This window comes from Fundulus heteroclitus, chromosome 10 (assembly GCF_011125445.2).
Source record: "Fundulus heteroclitus isolate FHET01 chromosome 10, MU-UCD_Fhet_4.1, whole genome shotgun sequence".
Lineage (NCBI taxonomy): Eukaryota > Metazoa > Chordata > Actinopteri > Cyprinodontiformes > Fundulidae > Fundulus > Fundulus heteroclitus.
Window position 1 is genome coordinate 14,131,436 of NC_046370.1, and position 13,608 is coordinate 14,145,043.

A 13,608-nucleotide genomic window follows, 5' to 3' on the forward strand; every position below is an offset into this window, starting at 1 on the left:
GTAGGTCTTCCTTTTCTTCCTTATTTTCATCCTTTTTATCACCTGACACATGCATTCTTTGTTTAGCATTTTTGCTTACCATTATAGTCTTTTCTATGCCTTTTGCCATTATTTTCTTCACTGTCATTATGCTTTCCAGTTTAATTGCATTTCCTTATTTGCTCTTATTTTTTGTCCACTGTTTTCTTACGTACCCTTTCTTCCAGAGCCTATAGTTGTCCTCCTTAATTTTATTAACTTTTTTAACTCAATAGTTTTAGCCTTCACTCACTTCATATAGTCTTTTTTTATCCTTCTATCCTTTCCATTAAATTCCATGCTCTATAACATTTTTTTTGTGCACTGGTCTTGTGAAAATTCTTGGAGTTCTTCCACAGTTTGTCGTAGAAGTATTTGTATCACTTGTACTTTCCAGCATTATGCCACAATCTAACCACAGAGCCTAGTCTATTTTAATGGGCTTTTATGTAATAGAACCACCACAAAGTGGTTATTACCACAGGTTAATACTTTGTGGAACCAATAGAGCAAGGCAGTCTGAGTCCATTCCTCAAGAGTCAGTGTTCTGCATGGTGTAGAGTTTTCTCTGGTCCAATGATAAAATTACCTTCTCTGTATATAATCAAGTTCTGCTGAGGCCTTGCAATGAAATATTCATGTAAATAGTAAAATAATATGTTGAGAATAATATGCAGAGATATTCTTCAACATCCTGAATACCTGCACTTAGGGACTAGAGTTGTACATCTCCTGAACAGTGAGAATGCCTCAAGCCAACGGGACAATGACCCTAAAGTTATGCCAGTGCTACCATGACATGGTTTACATTAAAGCATATTCATGTAATAGAATGGCCCATTCAATGTCCAGAACCAAATTTAACTAAACATCTTTGGCAATACTTTAAAATTGACATTCACATATGCTGTGAATGAGCTATTGAATGGGTAAATATTTCAGTCTCTAAAAGTGCAACCCTGTAGATACACTACCTAGCCAAAAAATAAATAAATAAATTGCCACCTGGATTTAACTAAGCAAATAAATACAAGCCTCCCATTGAACAGTTACTGTATGGACAATTATGGTCGTGGAAAATATGTTTCAGAAGGGTCAAATCATTGGCATGCATCAAGCAGAGAAAACACCTAAGGAGATTGCAGAAACTACCAAAATAGAGTTAAGAACTGTCCAACACATTACTGAAAACTGGAATGATAGTGGGGACCCATCGTCTTAGAGGAAAAAATATTGCCAAAAGTGATGCACCCATTATGCCTAGTGCCTACTGTACAAGCCTGTGGGGGTAGTGCTATGATCTGGGGTTGCTGCAGTTGGTCAGGTCTAGGTTTACCAACAGTGTGTACTCAAAAGAATGAGGTCAGCTGACTACATGAATATATTGAATGACCAGGTTATTCCGTGAATGGATTTTTTTCTTCCCTGATGGCATGGGCATATTCCAAGATTACAATGCCAGGATTCATCGGGCTCGAATGAGACATCACAGAGCCCAGATCTTAACCCCATTGAGAATCTTTGGGATGTGCTGGAGAAGGCTTTGTGCAATGGCCAGACTCTACCATCATCAATGCAAGATCTTGGTGAAAATTTAGTGCAACACTGGGTGGAAATAAACCTTGTGACATTGCAGAAGATTAGAGAAACAATGCCACAGCGAATGTGTGCCGTAATCAAAGCTAAAGGCGGTCCAACAGAATGTAGAGTGTGTGACCCTTTTTCTTTTTGGCCAGGCAGTGTATATATCACCCCAAAAAAACATGCCGCTGTAATTTGAGTAACATGTGACTCTACATGTTATTGACTCTGAGCTAGTGAATACAAATGCACTGGGCACTTTTCCAAAAACTATTTATCAATTTCCCTTTATTTCTACTACTTTGTGTTGGTCAATCACATATGATTCAAAAAATATATATACTACAGTTTATGATTGTAATGTGGTTAAATGTGGAAAAGGTCAAGGGGTATAAATCCTGTTTCTTGTATTCCTATTCCCTTTCTACAATCTTCTTTCACCCTCCTCTCATCTGCTGTGTCTCTGCAGTTTCAGAAACCGCAGGAGCATTATCCTCCTTTTCGCTTCGGGACAGTTCCAAATGGGAGCACAGAGAGGAACATTCGCAGCAACTATCCCGACATGCACACACACATGATGAAATATAACCAGAAGGGAGTAGAAGAAGCTCTGGAGAGCCTCAAAACCGGGTAAAGACTTGCTCACACTATAGGCACAATTATTGCCTAGAAGCTATATTTAACTGATTCTTGTGACAGAAAAGACGTCAGATGACAAGATGGTAATGATCATAATTTTGGTGACACGGCAGGGATTTGATGCTCTTTGTGTTTTACAACCTATTTTTGTGTTGTGCCATTTTTAGATACAGTCATATCTATTGTTACTTAATTTGTAGAATAAAAAAAGCGCTGTCACACGCTTGACAAGTCATATCATCTAATAAAAAACTTGCTTAGATTTTGGAGTCTTTGAAGATGCTTTCTTAACAATATGCATATATTAAATATTTTCTATTTTCTTACGCTGGCATAAAAAAAGATTCTGAAACCTGAAACTTGTCTGCAATATCAATTCTTAAATATGAGCATCTGCTCTCTTTACATTTTAGCCACACCATCCTTAGAAGAGCGAAGTAGCTTACCCTTTAGGTGAACAGTTTCTTTGCACTTTCCAAAAGACGTTCATCCTTGTTAGAAGATGATGCAAACTAACTCGAGTTGGAACAATGACACCAAATCATCGACACTGTGATGGCTGACAGCATCTTTAATGTCATAAGACGGCACAGATCCTTAGCAGATAGACAAAAGTTAGTTTCAAAAGTAGAGCATGACATTTCCAGTGTCAAAATTTATGATAATATACCTACAACACTAACAAATTACAGCTGACAGTCCTACTTCTTAAAAAGTGCCTAGCTAACTATAGCCACATGGAGCTGCTACTGCCATGGAGTCGTCCTTGTATGAGGTTCACTATCCTTGGTTATTAATGATCTAACAGCCATAAAGGTCCTTCAGAGCTGTTAATATAATGCCAGTGGTGACCAGAAATGTTCCATGTAAACAGCAAACAGGATTAAATCGCAGGCAACCGGAGTTTCTCTCATTTCTTTCTGAGAATGTTTCAGCGCCTATCCAGGAGTGGAAACGTTTTTGAGAAAGTACTGAGCAAAAGCCCGGTTGCCTCTGATTTAAGCCTATTTGCTGTTGCGATGACCCGGATAACTGAGAATTTGCACAGGCATGTTCTGTGATGGTGAGTTTTCTCAGGCATGTTTCAAGTGAGTTGATTATTTCTGAAATAAGCTATGGCATAATTTTAAGCAGAAGGGATAAAATGGGTTAAAACTAACAAAATATAACTTTTACAAGTTAACACATTTATAAATACTTTCAACATATCATTGAACACAGCAGCCCCGGCCCTTTGCTCTCTTTTACTTTGCAATTTTTTTTTGTGTGTTTATACTGCTCTCTGCCCCCATTGTGTGGTCACTTTTACGAGAGAGCAACTTGGACTTCTGTTGATTGTCCGCCCTCTGTTTCACCAAAACCTGTCTTGGTAAGCACATCTGTCCACTACAGATGCCGGGCTTCCAGCTGTTCTGTGCGGAGCTCTCGGTGAAAAAGAGAGGAGGTGGGATCTGCTTTCACATAAACAAAGGTGGCTGTTTAGGCATGGACACCACATTATGTTTTGAAATGTGGAGCAAAGTCTGAAACATAAAAGCGAAGTATATTTTCCGATAAGCTTCCCTCTCTAACAACACAACATCTGGGGGTGAATAGAGAAACAGATATTTTTTTGATTCTCCCTCTCAGTGTATACTTTCTAAGTTAAAATTTAACAACTATTTGGTCAATAGCAGACTGGTGCATGCATGGTTTGCTGGTAATGAAAAAGCAAATTTCAAATAGAGAGTTTGAGTTTCTGATTTGAGGGAATGCTGAGATTTTTCTTGAGTCAAAAAAATAAATAAATAAAAGAAACAAAAGCATTTTAGAAACCAAAGAGAAGCCACTTCACTTGCTCTATTAACCAGTCACTTGTTGTTGAGTAGAACCCTAATGTTTGGTTGTGACAAGTGTGTGAAGACAATCTGCTATGTTTTCCATTTGTCCGGACAAAGGAATTGGGTTGCAAGACCAAGACTATTTCCATCAAAAAAAAAAAAAAAAAAAAAGAAGCCAGGCCTGGCTAAAATCCCCTAAACCTTGTGAAAGAACGTGTTATATTCTGATAAACCCAAACTTCAACCTTTGGTTCGGCAAGTATGTTCGGCATAAAAACCACACTGCAGATAAACTAAAAGATAATTACAGTCATGGTAAAGGATAAAAGACAGCCAAATGGTCATGAAATTGCTTTGGAGATGGAATGTACTATTTTTAAGGTGGAAGACATTATAAAGCGTTCCAAATACAATTTGGTTTTCACTTCAAGCCATCAGGTATCCGTTAGACGCATTACAAAGAGTCAGTATATGTAATTCATTAAAAAAAGCTTCACCAGAGGAAAATGATGTTTGGGAACAACCGAGCCTGATTCCCAAACTAAATCTAAAAGAGAATCTGTTGGGTGCCCGCAGAGGACTTTGAACAAAAGGAGTCCTCATAATTTGGAAAACTCCTGCAAAGTAAAGCAGGTAATATTAGTATTAGTTTATGGGTGTTTACATGTATTCAACAATGTTATTGTAAATTCTTTTGTATTTTCCCCCTGTAGATGTGTTTGTTAGCAGAATTTTGCTGAATAAAAGTGGCATTAAGATCAAAAAGGTTTTTAAACCATCTATATTTATCACACCATAAAACCCAGTAGTTCAACGACGTCATGCAGACTTCTAAGATCCGCTGCATATGAGAACAACCTTTGATCTCCTTGTCTGCAGGAAGCTGGATGCCTTCATCTACGATGCTGCTGTCTTGAATTACATGGCTGGTAAAGATGAGGGATGCAAGCTGGTCACCATCGGCAGCGGGAAAGTGTTTGCCACCACGGGATATGGCATTGCTCTGGAAAAAAACTCCCGCTGGAAACGACCAATTGACTTGGCATTGCTTCAGTTTCTCGGAGATGGTAAGCTCAATTCCAAACAAACTGCAATAAACATGTTCATATTATACCTGTAGAGAATTAAAACTACACGTGCCATTCTAGATCACTCATCTCTCCCATTTTGACCATTGCCATAGGTTCCTAAGTGAGTGGGAACCAGCATAGATTGGAAATTGTGCAGTACTTGAAGTTCAAACTCCTTGTTCAACTGACCATCCTTTCTCATCAAGGATCACCAATTTTGACACGAGTTGGATCTAAAGAATTACTCATAATATATATTATTCATTGTCCATGAATCCCCCTGAGGCAGAGGCCTTTTTCATGACAGGGACATTTCAACTTGAAAGTATAAAGCCTTGAGGAAGTTCTACTTTGCACATGTTTTATATATGATGAGGTAGTGCAGGTGCAAAGTAGAAGTTAATTAAAAAATCTGTGATGCCTTTCTCCTTTCCAAAAAAAACCACTTCTTTAAAATAAAGAGATGGTATGAAGAAAGTACACCTTTAGTCAGTTCCAGGGTTTTAACACCAATTAGCCAAATGACTACTTATCTATCAATGTATTGGTCTTCCTTTTGCAGACCAAACTGCCCTGATCTATTTGAGGCATGGACTCTACTAGACTCAAGAAGGTGTACTGTGAAATATGGCACTAACATTTTAGCAGCAGGTCCTTTAAATTATGTTAGTTGTGAGGTGGAGCCTCAATTGATCAGACTTGGGGTGGGGGTGATCGTGAGAGAGTGTGTGTGTGTGTGTGTGGGGGGTTCTCTTGGGGAATCCCTCACCTTGCTTTCTGATTGGCTGCACGGCACATTTAACAGGATCTGTGCTCGCTTGTCTTCAGGAGACACCGCACACGGTAGGATATCGTGACAAGACAATCCAGCTTGTCGAAAATCCCTGATTTGAGGTCGGAGCGGTCCCCACCAGAGTGCGAAATACAGGGGGGTCCGGGGGGGCTCGACCCCCCCCCCCCCCCGATTAACCCATGAGGGGGGTCTTAAATTGTGTCAAAAAAATTAAAAATTTAATATTTTTTGTCACTAATGGTCACTAAAATGTTTTTAAGCTCAACATGTCCAATATTTAAAATTCAATTTTTTTTCTCACAAATATATTCTGTTTTTTGCCAAGTGGAACCAGCCAATCCTGTTTGCGTATGCAAATTAGCCATGTGTGCGCAAAACAGAAGAAAGACGTAACGTTGACAACAATTAATACTAAAAAATTTTCAATTTTAGTATTAGGGACTGATCTTATCTGTTGTGCCTGTGCACTTTATCTGTTTCACTGTTGGTGAATAAGAAACATCCTCTCGAGTCTACTGCATATTGGGAAAATTTAGATCGGTATTGCGCAACAATCGGGAGATGAGGACCCCCCCAAACATTGACAGGTATTTCGCACACTGGTCCCAACGTTCCACGAAGCGGCCCCAATGACTCCTAACACACCACACATGGCAGGATATTCTCCTAAGATTATCTTAAAAGACACGCCGATAACCAGAGCCTCTCGAAAATCGGGCTGAAAATCCTGCCTTGTGAACCAGCCTTTAGTTACTGGTGAATCAGTACCAAATTGCATTTAACTAGAAGAGTTCATATCCTGAGGAACTCTTCTAGTTAAGTCTTCTGGTTAAAAGTAAAGTAGGCGATTTGGCGGAAATGTAAGTAAGAAATGCAGAAGTCCCTTTTTGAATAACTGCACATGCGACAGACCATCTTACCTGCTACTCCGTTCCTCAAGGGGATTGCTTGAAATAATCTCGCAAATACACTCTGGTCTTATTTCTTTCTTCTGAGGCTGGATCTGTTACCATCACTGGTGCAGCAATGGTACCACACTCATCAAAAAAAGAAAAAAAAAAAACAAACATAAAAAAAAAAACTGTTGGGGCTTTTAATTTTGTGTTTTATATATATATATATATATATATATATATGTATGTATGTGTACATTTCCTGAAACATTTGAATTACCACTCAAGGGAACTCAGGTTTGGAAATCTGGAGAAGCAATTACGTAAGTTAAACTTTGCTTAAAAGCTCTACATTGCGTTCATGAAATTGTCAAATATCACAACTATATAAACCATGTTTTCACAATCAAACATGCCTTCAAAGAAAAGTATTATAGTTTTGCAAGAAAATGTGCATCACAAATGTATATATTCTTTGTAATTTTCCATGCTTGATTTAGAATAAACATCTACAGAAGTGAAATACTGGGGCAGAAACTGTGCTGTGTAAAGGTACAGTTGTGCAGGGATGACCAGACAGAGCAATCCCTGTCTGGTCAGTTCCTGTGTTCTGTGACGTGTGAAAGATAAGGGCATGTGAGTCTGTTCCGTTTAGTGGGATCAAGCAAAGTTCCTGATAATCCTCCACTAAATGAACCTCTTTCTTCCACCAACAAGCCTCCTACAAAGAGAAGGATAAAACTAAGGGCAACTCCACTCTTTCATCTAGTTCAAAAGCATCTGAAAATCCCTGAAATGTAATTTAGCTATTTTAGAGGTGTTGGAAAATTGAGATTCTGCAACTCTAGTATCACGGCAACAGCTTGAAAGATATTACCCAAAAAGAATATAAATACAGTATATATATGCAGCGCATGGATAGACTACATTAAAATTTTCTGCATTCCTAGAGACTCCATGTACACAACAAAATATATTTAAGAGTTAAAAAAGTGGATTCTTCATAGTAAGACCCAAATCTTTGATCAAGGCAATTTTCCTTTACAGACAAGGAAATCAGGGAGGAGTTTTTTAAAGGTTGAGCAGTGACATTCATAACTTAATGAGTACTCACTGATGAAGTACAAATGAATCACTACTGGATTGAGATGGATTTTGAAACAAGGAAAAGGTTTAGAGCCCTAATGACACAATGGGTTGGTTGCATTATGGCCATTTAGCTGCACAGGGTTAAAGGTTTAGGTAGGCAAGAATATTTTCTCATTGTGACCCCTTTTTTCTATTTATTCCTTTCCACTTTTGATAATATCCCTTTGACATATGCGAAGCCATCAATAAAATAGATAGAGGACACATACACACACAAAGGGAAAACTTCCACTCTCTGTGCACTGTGATCAGTGATAGATCATTTAACACACACCATGCTGATGTTCCTGTAAGTCTGATGAAATCCTATAAATCTTATAAAATGCAGTCAAATTACAACCTGACGCACAGTAAAACAAACCAAGAACAAAAAAATTATGTATAACTTTTATGCCTTTCATGACATTTTCTCCTGATAAATTATTTACCTCGTTATCTTTAATAGATAATCGTGGTTTTCTTTGAATTGTACAACCCAAATGTACCTTATTGCTAATTAATGTGATAAGCTAACACAAAGCAATGATTCAGTTGTTTGTATTTGCTCTATTTAGCTCAGGTAGGATAATCTGTTGACAGTGTAACTATTAGTTATTAGCACTCTGGTATTTCTGGAAGAGCGAAGCAAAACAAAAGTGATTTTGAAAGAAAACCACAAGAAGTCCCGTTGGAAACCATGTGGACGAAGGTGCTTTGGTTAGACCAAAACAGTGTCGAGGAAAACTAAAACTGTGGACAGTCAACTCAGGTTCTTCTGAGAATCCCATTAAAACCAATAGTACCAGGCTAATACTGTCTACTGTATGAAAATATTACACCAGTCTAACTGGTTTATCAATTTAAGGTCTTTGTGTGTCAACCTTAAAGATTGTTAATGCTCATGAAAAATGTATCTATTGAATACTTTTTAATAAAAGTCTTCACACTCTTTGGTTCCACACATCCAATGTATTAACTATAGAAATGAGTTACTTCTGGTTATCAGACCTTGGGATGTTCATTGTATTAGTGTCATCGCTCAATGCAAGTTCTGACCCTTCCTTTTTTTCCCTGCCCCTTTCACATTTCTAAACTTTTAGGAGACACAGAGCGTCTGGAGACGGTTTGGCTTTCTGGAATCTGCCAAAACGAGAAGAATGAAGTGATGAGCAGCAAGCTGGACATTGATAACATGGCAGGTGTCTTCTACATGCTTCTGGTAGCTATGGGCCTCAGTCTGCTGGTGTTTGCCTGGGAACACTTGCTGTATTGGAAGCTGCGGCATTCTCTCCACAAGTCTCATAAACTTGACTTCCTGTTGGCTATCAGCAGGGTAAGACTTTTTAAATCCCCAGTTCAGTCTTAAGTTGTGTTTTTAGACATTGTTTACTCCTTGTGTATGGGTTTAGAATAGGGCAAAAACTTGACTGTTGACTTTTACTTTGACTACATAGTTTGTTAGCTAATTGTCCTTTTTAATTGGTCAGACAGGCTCAATGTTTTTGATTGATAGAGTTGTATTATATGAACAGCATTTTATACAAAGCTTTGTGATTGGTAATGAGTGAGTACATCTAATAGATGGGTGTAACTGGAGGACTTTAATTTGATAGCTGCAAACGTACAGAGACAAAAACCAAATATTAGTAAACATTACATAATTATTTTATTTAGTCTTTGAATTTGGTAGCTATAGCTGTAGTTAGCCTAACTCAGTTTGTTTACACTTTATTGAGGGAAGTGTATAACAAGAGACAGCTCAAATGAACATGAGTCCTCTAGAGTATATAATTATACCTCTGTGCCTGGATTTTTATCAGATTAATAAAGAAGTCATTACTTTCTAATGAGCAGCTCTAAATCCAAATTAAATGTGGCTCTTTCTGGATGTCCCTGCCAACAACATTTTTTTTGTGAAGCTCACTTCAGGCTTGATTCTTCTTTGCATTTTCTGAGGCAATCATAATATTTAACAGCATTTTTTAAGTTCTGGGTGCATATGTAAAAAATTGTACCTTAAATAAATCTCAGTTATTCATTAGCGAAATCAATGCCTCCATTATTTATATATATATATATATATATACAAAAATCTAAACGAAACAAAGGTTTGCAGCGATCAGGATATTTATTATATTTTGTCCTTAATCTAGGTATCTTATTTACCTTCTCCGACTTCTTTTTTCATAACAACAATGTTTTTTGCTTGTCTTTAACATACCAGGGCATTTACAGTTGTTTCAAAGGAGTAGAGGATCCTGGACGTTCATCTGGTTTGGCCAAACCTGACCTGACCTCCAACTATGCTCAAGCAAACATGCTAAAGATGCTTCGCACTGCCAAGGACCTGGTCTCCACTGCAAATGTTGAGAGCTCCCTGGACAACGCTACCAAGACCATAGAGCAGTTGACCCGTCATGGCGGTAGTATGCCTGTTCGCATCTCACAAATTAACACTGAGGCTGTGCCGGGGGGCTTTGCCTATGTTGCTGAAAATCACTGCTCCATTCCTCAGGGGTCCCTTTCCCCACCTCAAACTGGTGTTACCTCTCTAAAACAACACAGGGGTGTAACTAGGCCAACACCACTGCGCTACACACTTCCAACTCGTTCAGCATCGTGTCTGTATGACAGACCGCTTCCTGTGTCCAGTTTGAGCACGCCCCACCTTGCTGTAGGGGAGCCGCTCCCTCATCAGCATCCACACCACTACCAGACTACAGGGAGGGTCTATGTAGACTCCCATTCTCACTCCCCTTTCATTGCCTACTCTGATCTCCAGCTACCTGACATTTACACATCTCATCCAGTCGCTTCATCCCAGAATCAACATGTCCAATTGGGCCTTTCCCAACCAAAAAGGCGGTCTAAAAGTTTTCAGTGTGAGGATGGGGATGTAGAGAGGAGAAAACATGGGGATCAGGGGAAGAGTGACAAAAGCACTATCAGTTTGACTGAACTTAAAGCCAATCACCTCCACGAGAACCATATCTCTGGCCCAGGTGTTGACAATGTTTACTCAGAAGAGGGGATGTGCCCCCGGGTGGAGAATTACAGTTCTTGGCCTCCTGAGGACCTTGTACTGAGGGGGCGACGTAGGCACCGCCGCCATTCTTTTCTTAAAGCAACTTGGGGCAATGACCAAATTCGACAGCTTGATGAATCACAGTCATCTCTATCCAGCCAATCACCTTCAACCTTGCCGGACCTGTTTCCATGCATTGTTACTCCTACAACATCTGCCAAGCCTTACAATCCCGCTCATGTTCGAAACAACCTGTGCCTCCCAAGGAACCAGACCTACCTCCACATAAGGGAGGACCAGAGGAGGCCAAATGGACGCAAGGGCCAGAGACTGCGCTACTCTCACTCCACCCACCTCCCGACATATGGAGAAGCAGTCCGTAATGGAACTGGATTAGGGAGGGGCATGGTGCGCAGAGCGACAAGCTTGCTGAGCCGACAGTATGCGCACTATCTGAACTCATACCCCGGACTTCCAATCTACCACAGCCCACTGGATCTCCAGCACCACAGCCACAGTTCCAGCCCAGTGTGCCAGCTGTTGGCCTGCGGTGGAGGGCGATGTGGGGGGCAGCGGAGTCTGCTGTATCCCGACAATGTGTATGGAGCTTATGGGATCTATCAGGGCCCCCAGACTGGCTCAGAGACCCAGGTAGGGCAAGGCGGAGCAGGCCAGCCAGTGGGGAGTCCTTGTGTACTTCGGCCTTGGCGACGTGTTTCAAGTTTAGAATCTGAAGTTTAAATGGAAACCTTAATAGATAGAAAATGTGGAGATACGGAAGACGAGAATAATAAACGTCACAACTTTGGAAAGCTTTTTTGTTGTTAGATTTACAGTTATGTTGATTTTAATTGTGTCTTTGTGTGGTAAAGAATAGTAATTTGGATCAGACAGTAGAAAAAGACTGCACTTTCAACAATCTATCCTTGATAACGTTGTGGAAAGCTGGGTTCGACTGGTTTAACTCAGTTGCTGCTTCCCCATCAACAGTGTTCAGCTTTTACATGAGTCCATATTGTTGGCAAATGGTTAAACTGTAACTGAGATGTAATGCTATATGTGTGTTTAGCCTTTTCTGTGTGGATGGCTGAAATACAGCACTGATTGTTGTTTGGTAGACAAACTGTTTACCACTGTAAAGAAAAGCTGGATAAGCAGCCATGACTAGACGTCAGACATCTAAAAACAGTGATGAAGATGTGATGTGTTTATTACTGACGTGAGGCAATCGGTACAGGTTTTGACTAGATACAAAATAACACCCGTTTTCTAAAGCAAACATAAAGAGTCAGAGTCATAATGATGAGTCACAGGAAGCAGCCACTTTGTTTAAGTGGTCCATATCAACACAATCTGCAAAACGATTAGAGCATTAGAACAGCATTGACCAGCACTAGGTGTCTTAAACCACAGATGTCATTCTCACTGTATCTAAATGTGAGGCTACAACAGCACACAGGCCTCACATTGAGTAAATTATGTATTCTAAGTACTATAACCACATAGTCGAATGTGTTATTTGAGACTGGTTAATGGTATATTCATGTATTCTACATATATTAGGACTTTATAATCACTTCTTTTTTCTAAACGCACCTCTTACACATTCAATTCTTCTCTGTTTAAAAACTGCTCAGTTTATGGGAACTTTTGGTACTACTTTATTAACAGCATCAGTTAGGAGATGATCTGTTTCCCTTTTTTGACTCTTTTATATTCCCTCTTCATCCCTCTTTTTACCACCCCCTCAAAATGTTTAACTATCAAAATAAATGAGGTAAGTGAAAACTATTATAGTATCTATATTACCAGGCTCTTACACCCTGTAATTAATCACAAAGACCAATTAAAGAGTCTTTTTCGATGAACATACACGTGTCTTTTTTTTTTTTTTAGAGCCATAGCTTTGTTCCATTGTGAAGTATATGAAGAAAAACTGTTTTCAATTTGATGTTTTTACTTGGAATGTTTTGATAAAAAAAAAAAAAAACTTGCGTGGTTGTTCTCTTAGCTTGGTTTGTTTAAAAAGTTACTACAATCCTTTCCACGCAATCTCTGGTGAACTGAATGCAAATGAAGCAAAAAATATGACGTATGACAACTGTCAAACCAAATATTGGATAAAGATTAATATTATATCACAGTATGGTACATACAGATGTGAAGTCCTTAAAAGATGTCAGTGGATGGATGAAAAAAGGATGCACTACAACATGAGCATTATAACATTAATTCCCACTTAATTTTAATGCCATTTTAACAGAGTGAAGGGGTTTAAGAACCCCTGTCATCCTGAGGACTATGTTGGCTTCAAGTTCTGATAGGGTCTCTCGTGATATTGACCACATGAGAGGTGTCAGATAAGGGGAGATTTAACAACCTGGGTCACCGAAATGGTTGCTTCTAGTTGAACCCTAGCTCCCGGAGCTTGACCGTGCCCAGACCAAAACAATTATAGACGACCCACCACCTGCATAGCAGAATATCGAGGTTGGGCCTGGGTGTGATTGAGTGGAGCAATGGCCAGCTTATGAATACAAGCAGACTTTTGTTGTTGGTGTTCTGTGTTAACCACGGGATTTTCAGTGGTATTCCTGGCACTAGGCTCCCTTGGATCAATTGTCCATGATCAATTTTATGA

General features: G+C 39.3%; 1 protein-coding gene across 2 annotated transcripts in view; it reads left to right on the forward strand.

The window, feature by feature from the left end:
- Window positions 1–12,835, forward strand: part of LOC105926429 (glutamate receptor ionotropic, NMDA 2C) — a 91,277-nt gene extending 78,442 nt beyond the window's left edge. For both annotated transcript variants that reach the window (XM_036142076.1, XM_036142077.1), the window contains exons 13-16: window positions 2,069–2,229; window positions 4,938–5,125; window positions 9,043–9,275; window positions 10,167–12,835. In XM_036142076.1, the coding sequence (XP_035997969.1) occupies window positions 2,069–2,229; window positions 4,938–5,125; window positions 9,043–9,275; window positions 10,167–11,708 (2,124 nt within the window). In that variant the 3' untranslated portion in view covers window positions 11,709–12,835. The remainder of the gene's footprint in view (window positions 1–2,068; window positions 2,230–4,937; window positions 5,126–9,042; window positions 9,276–10,166) is intronic.
- Window positions 12,836–13,608: the final 773 nt, after the last annotated feature.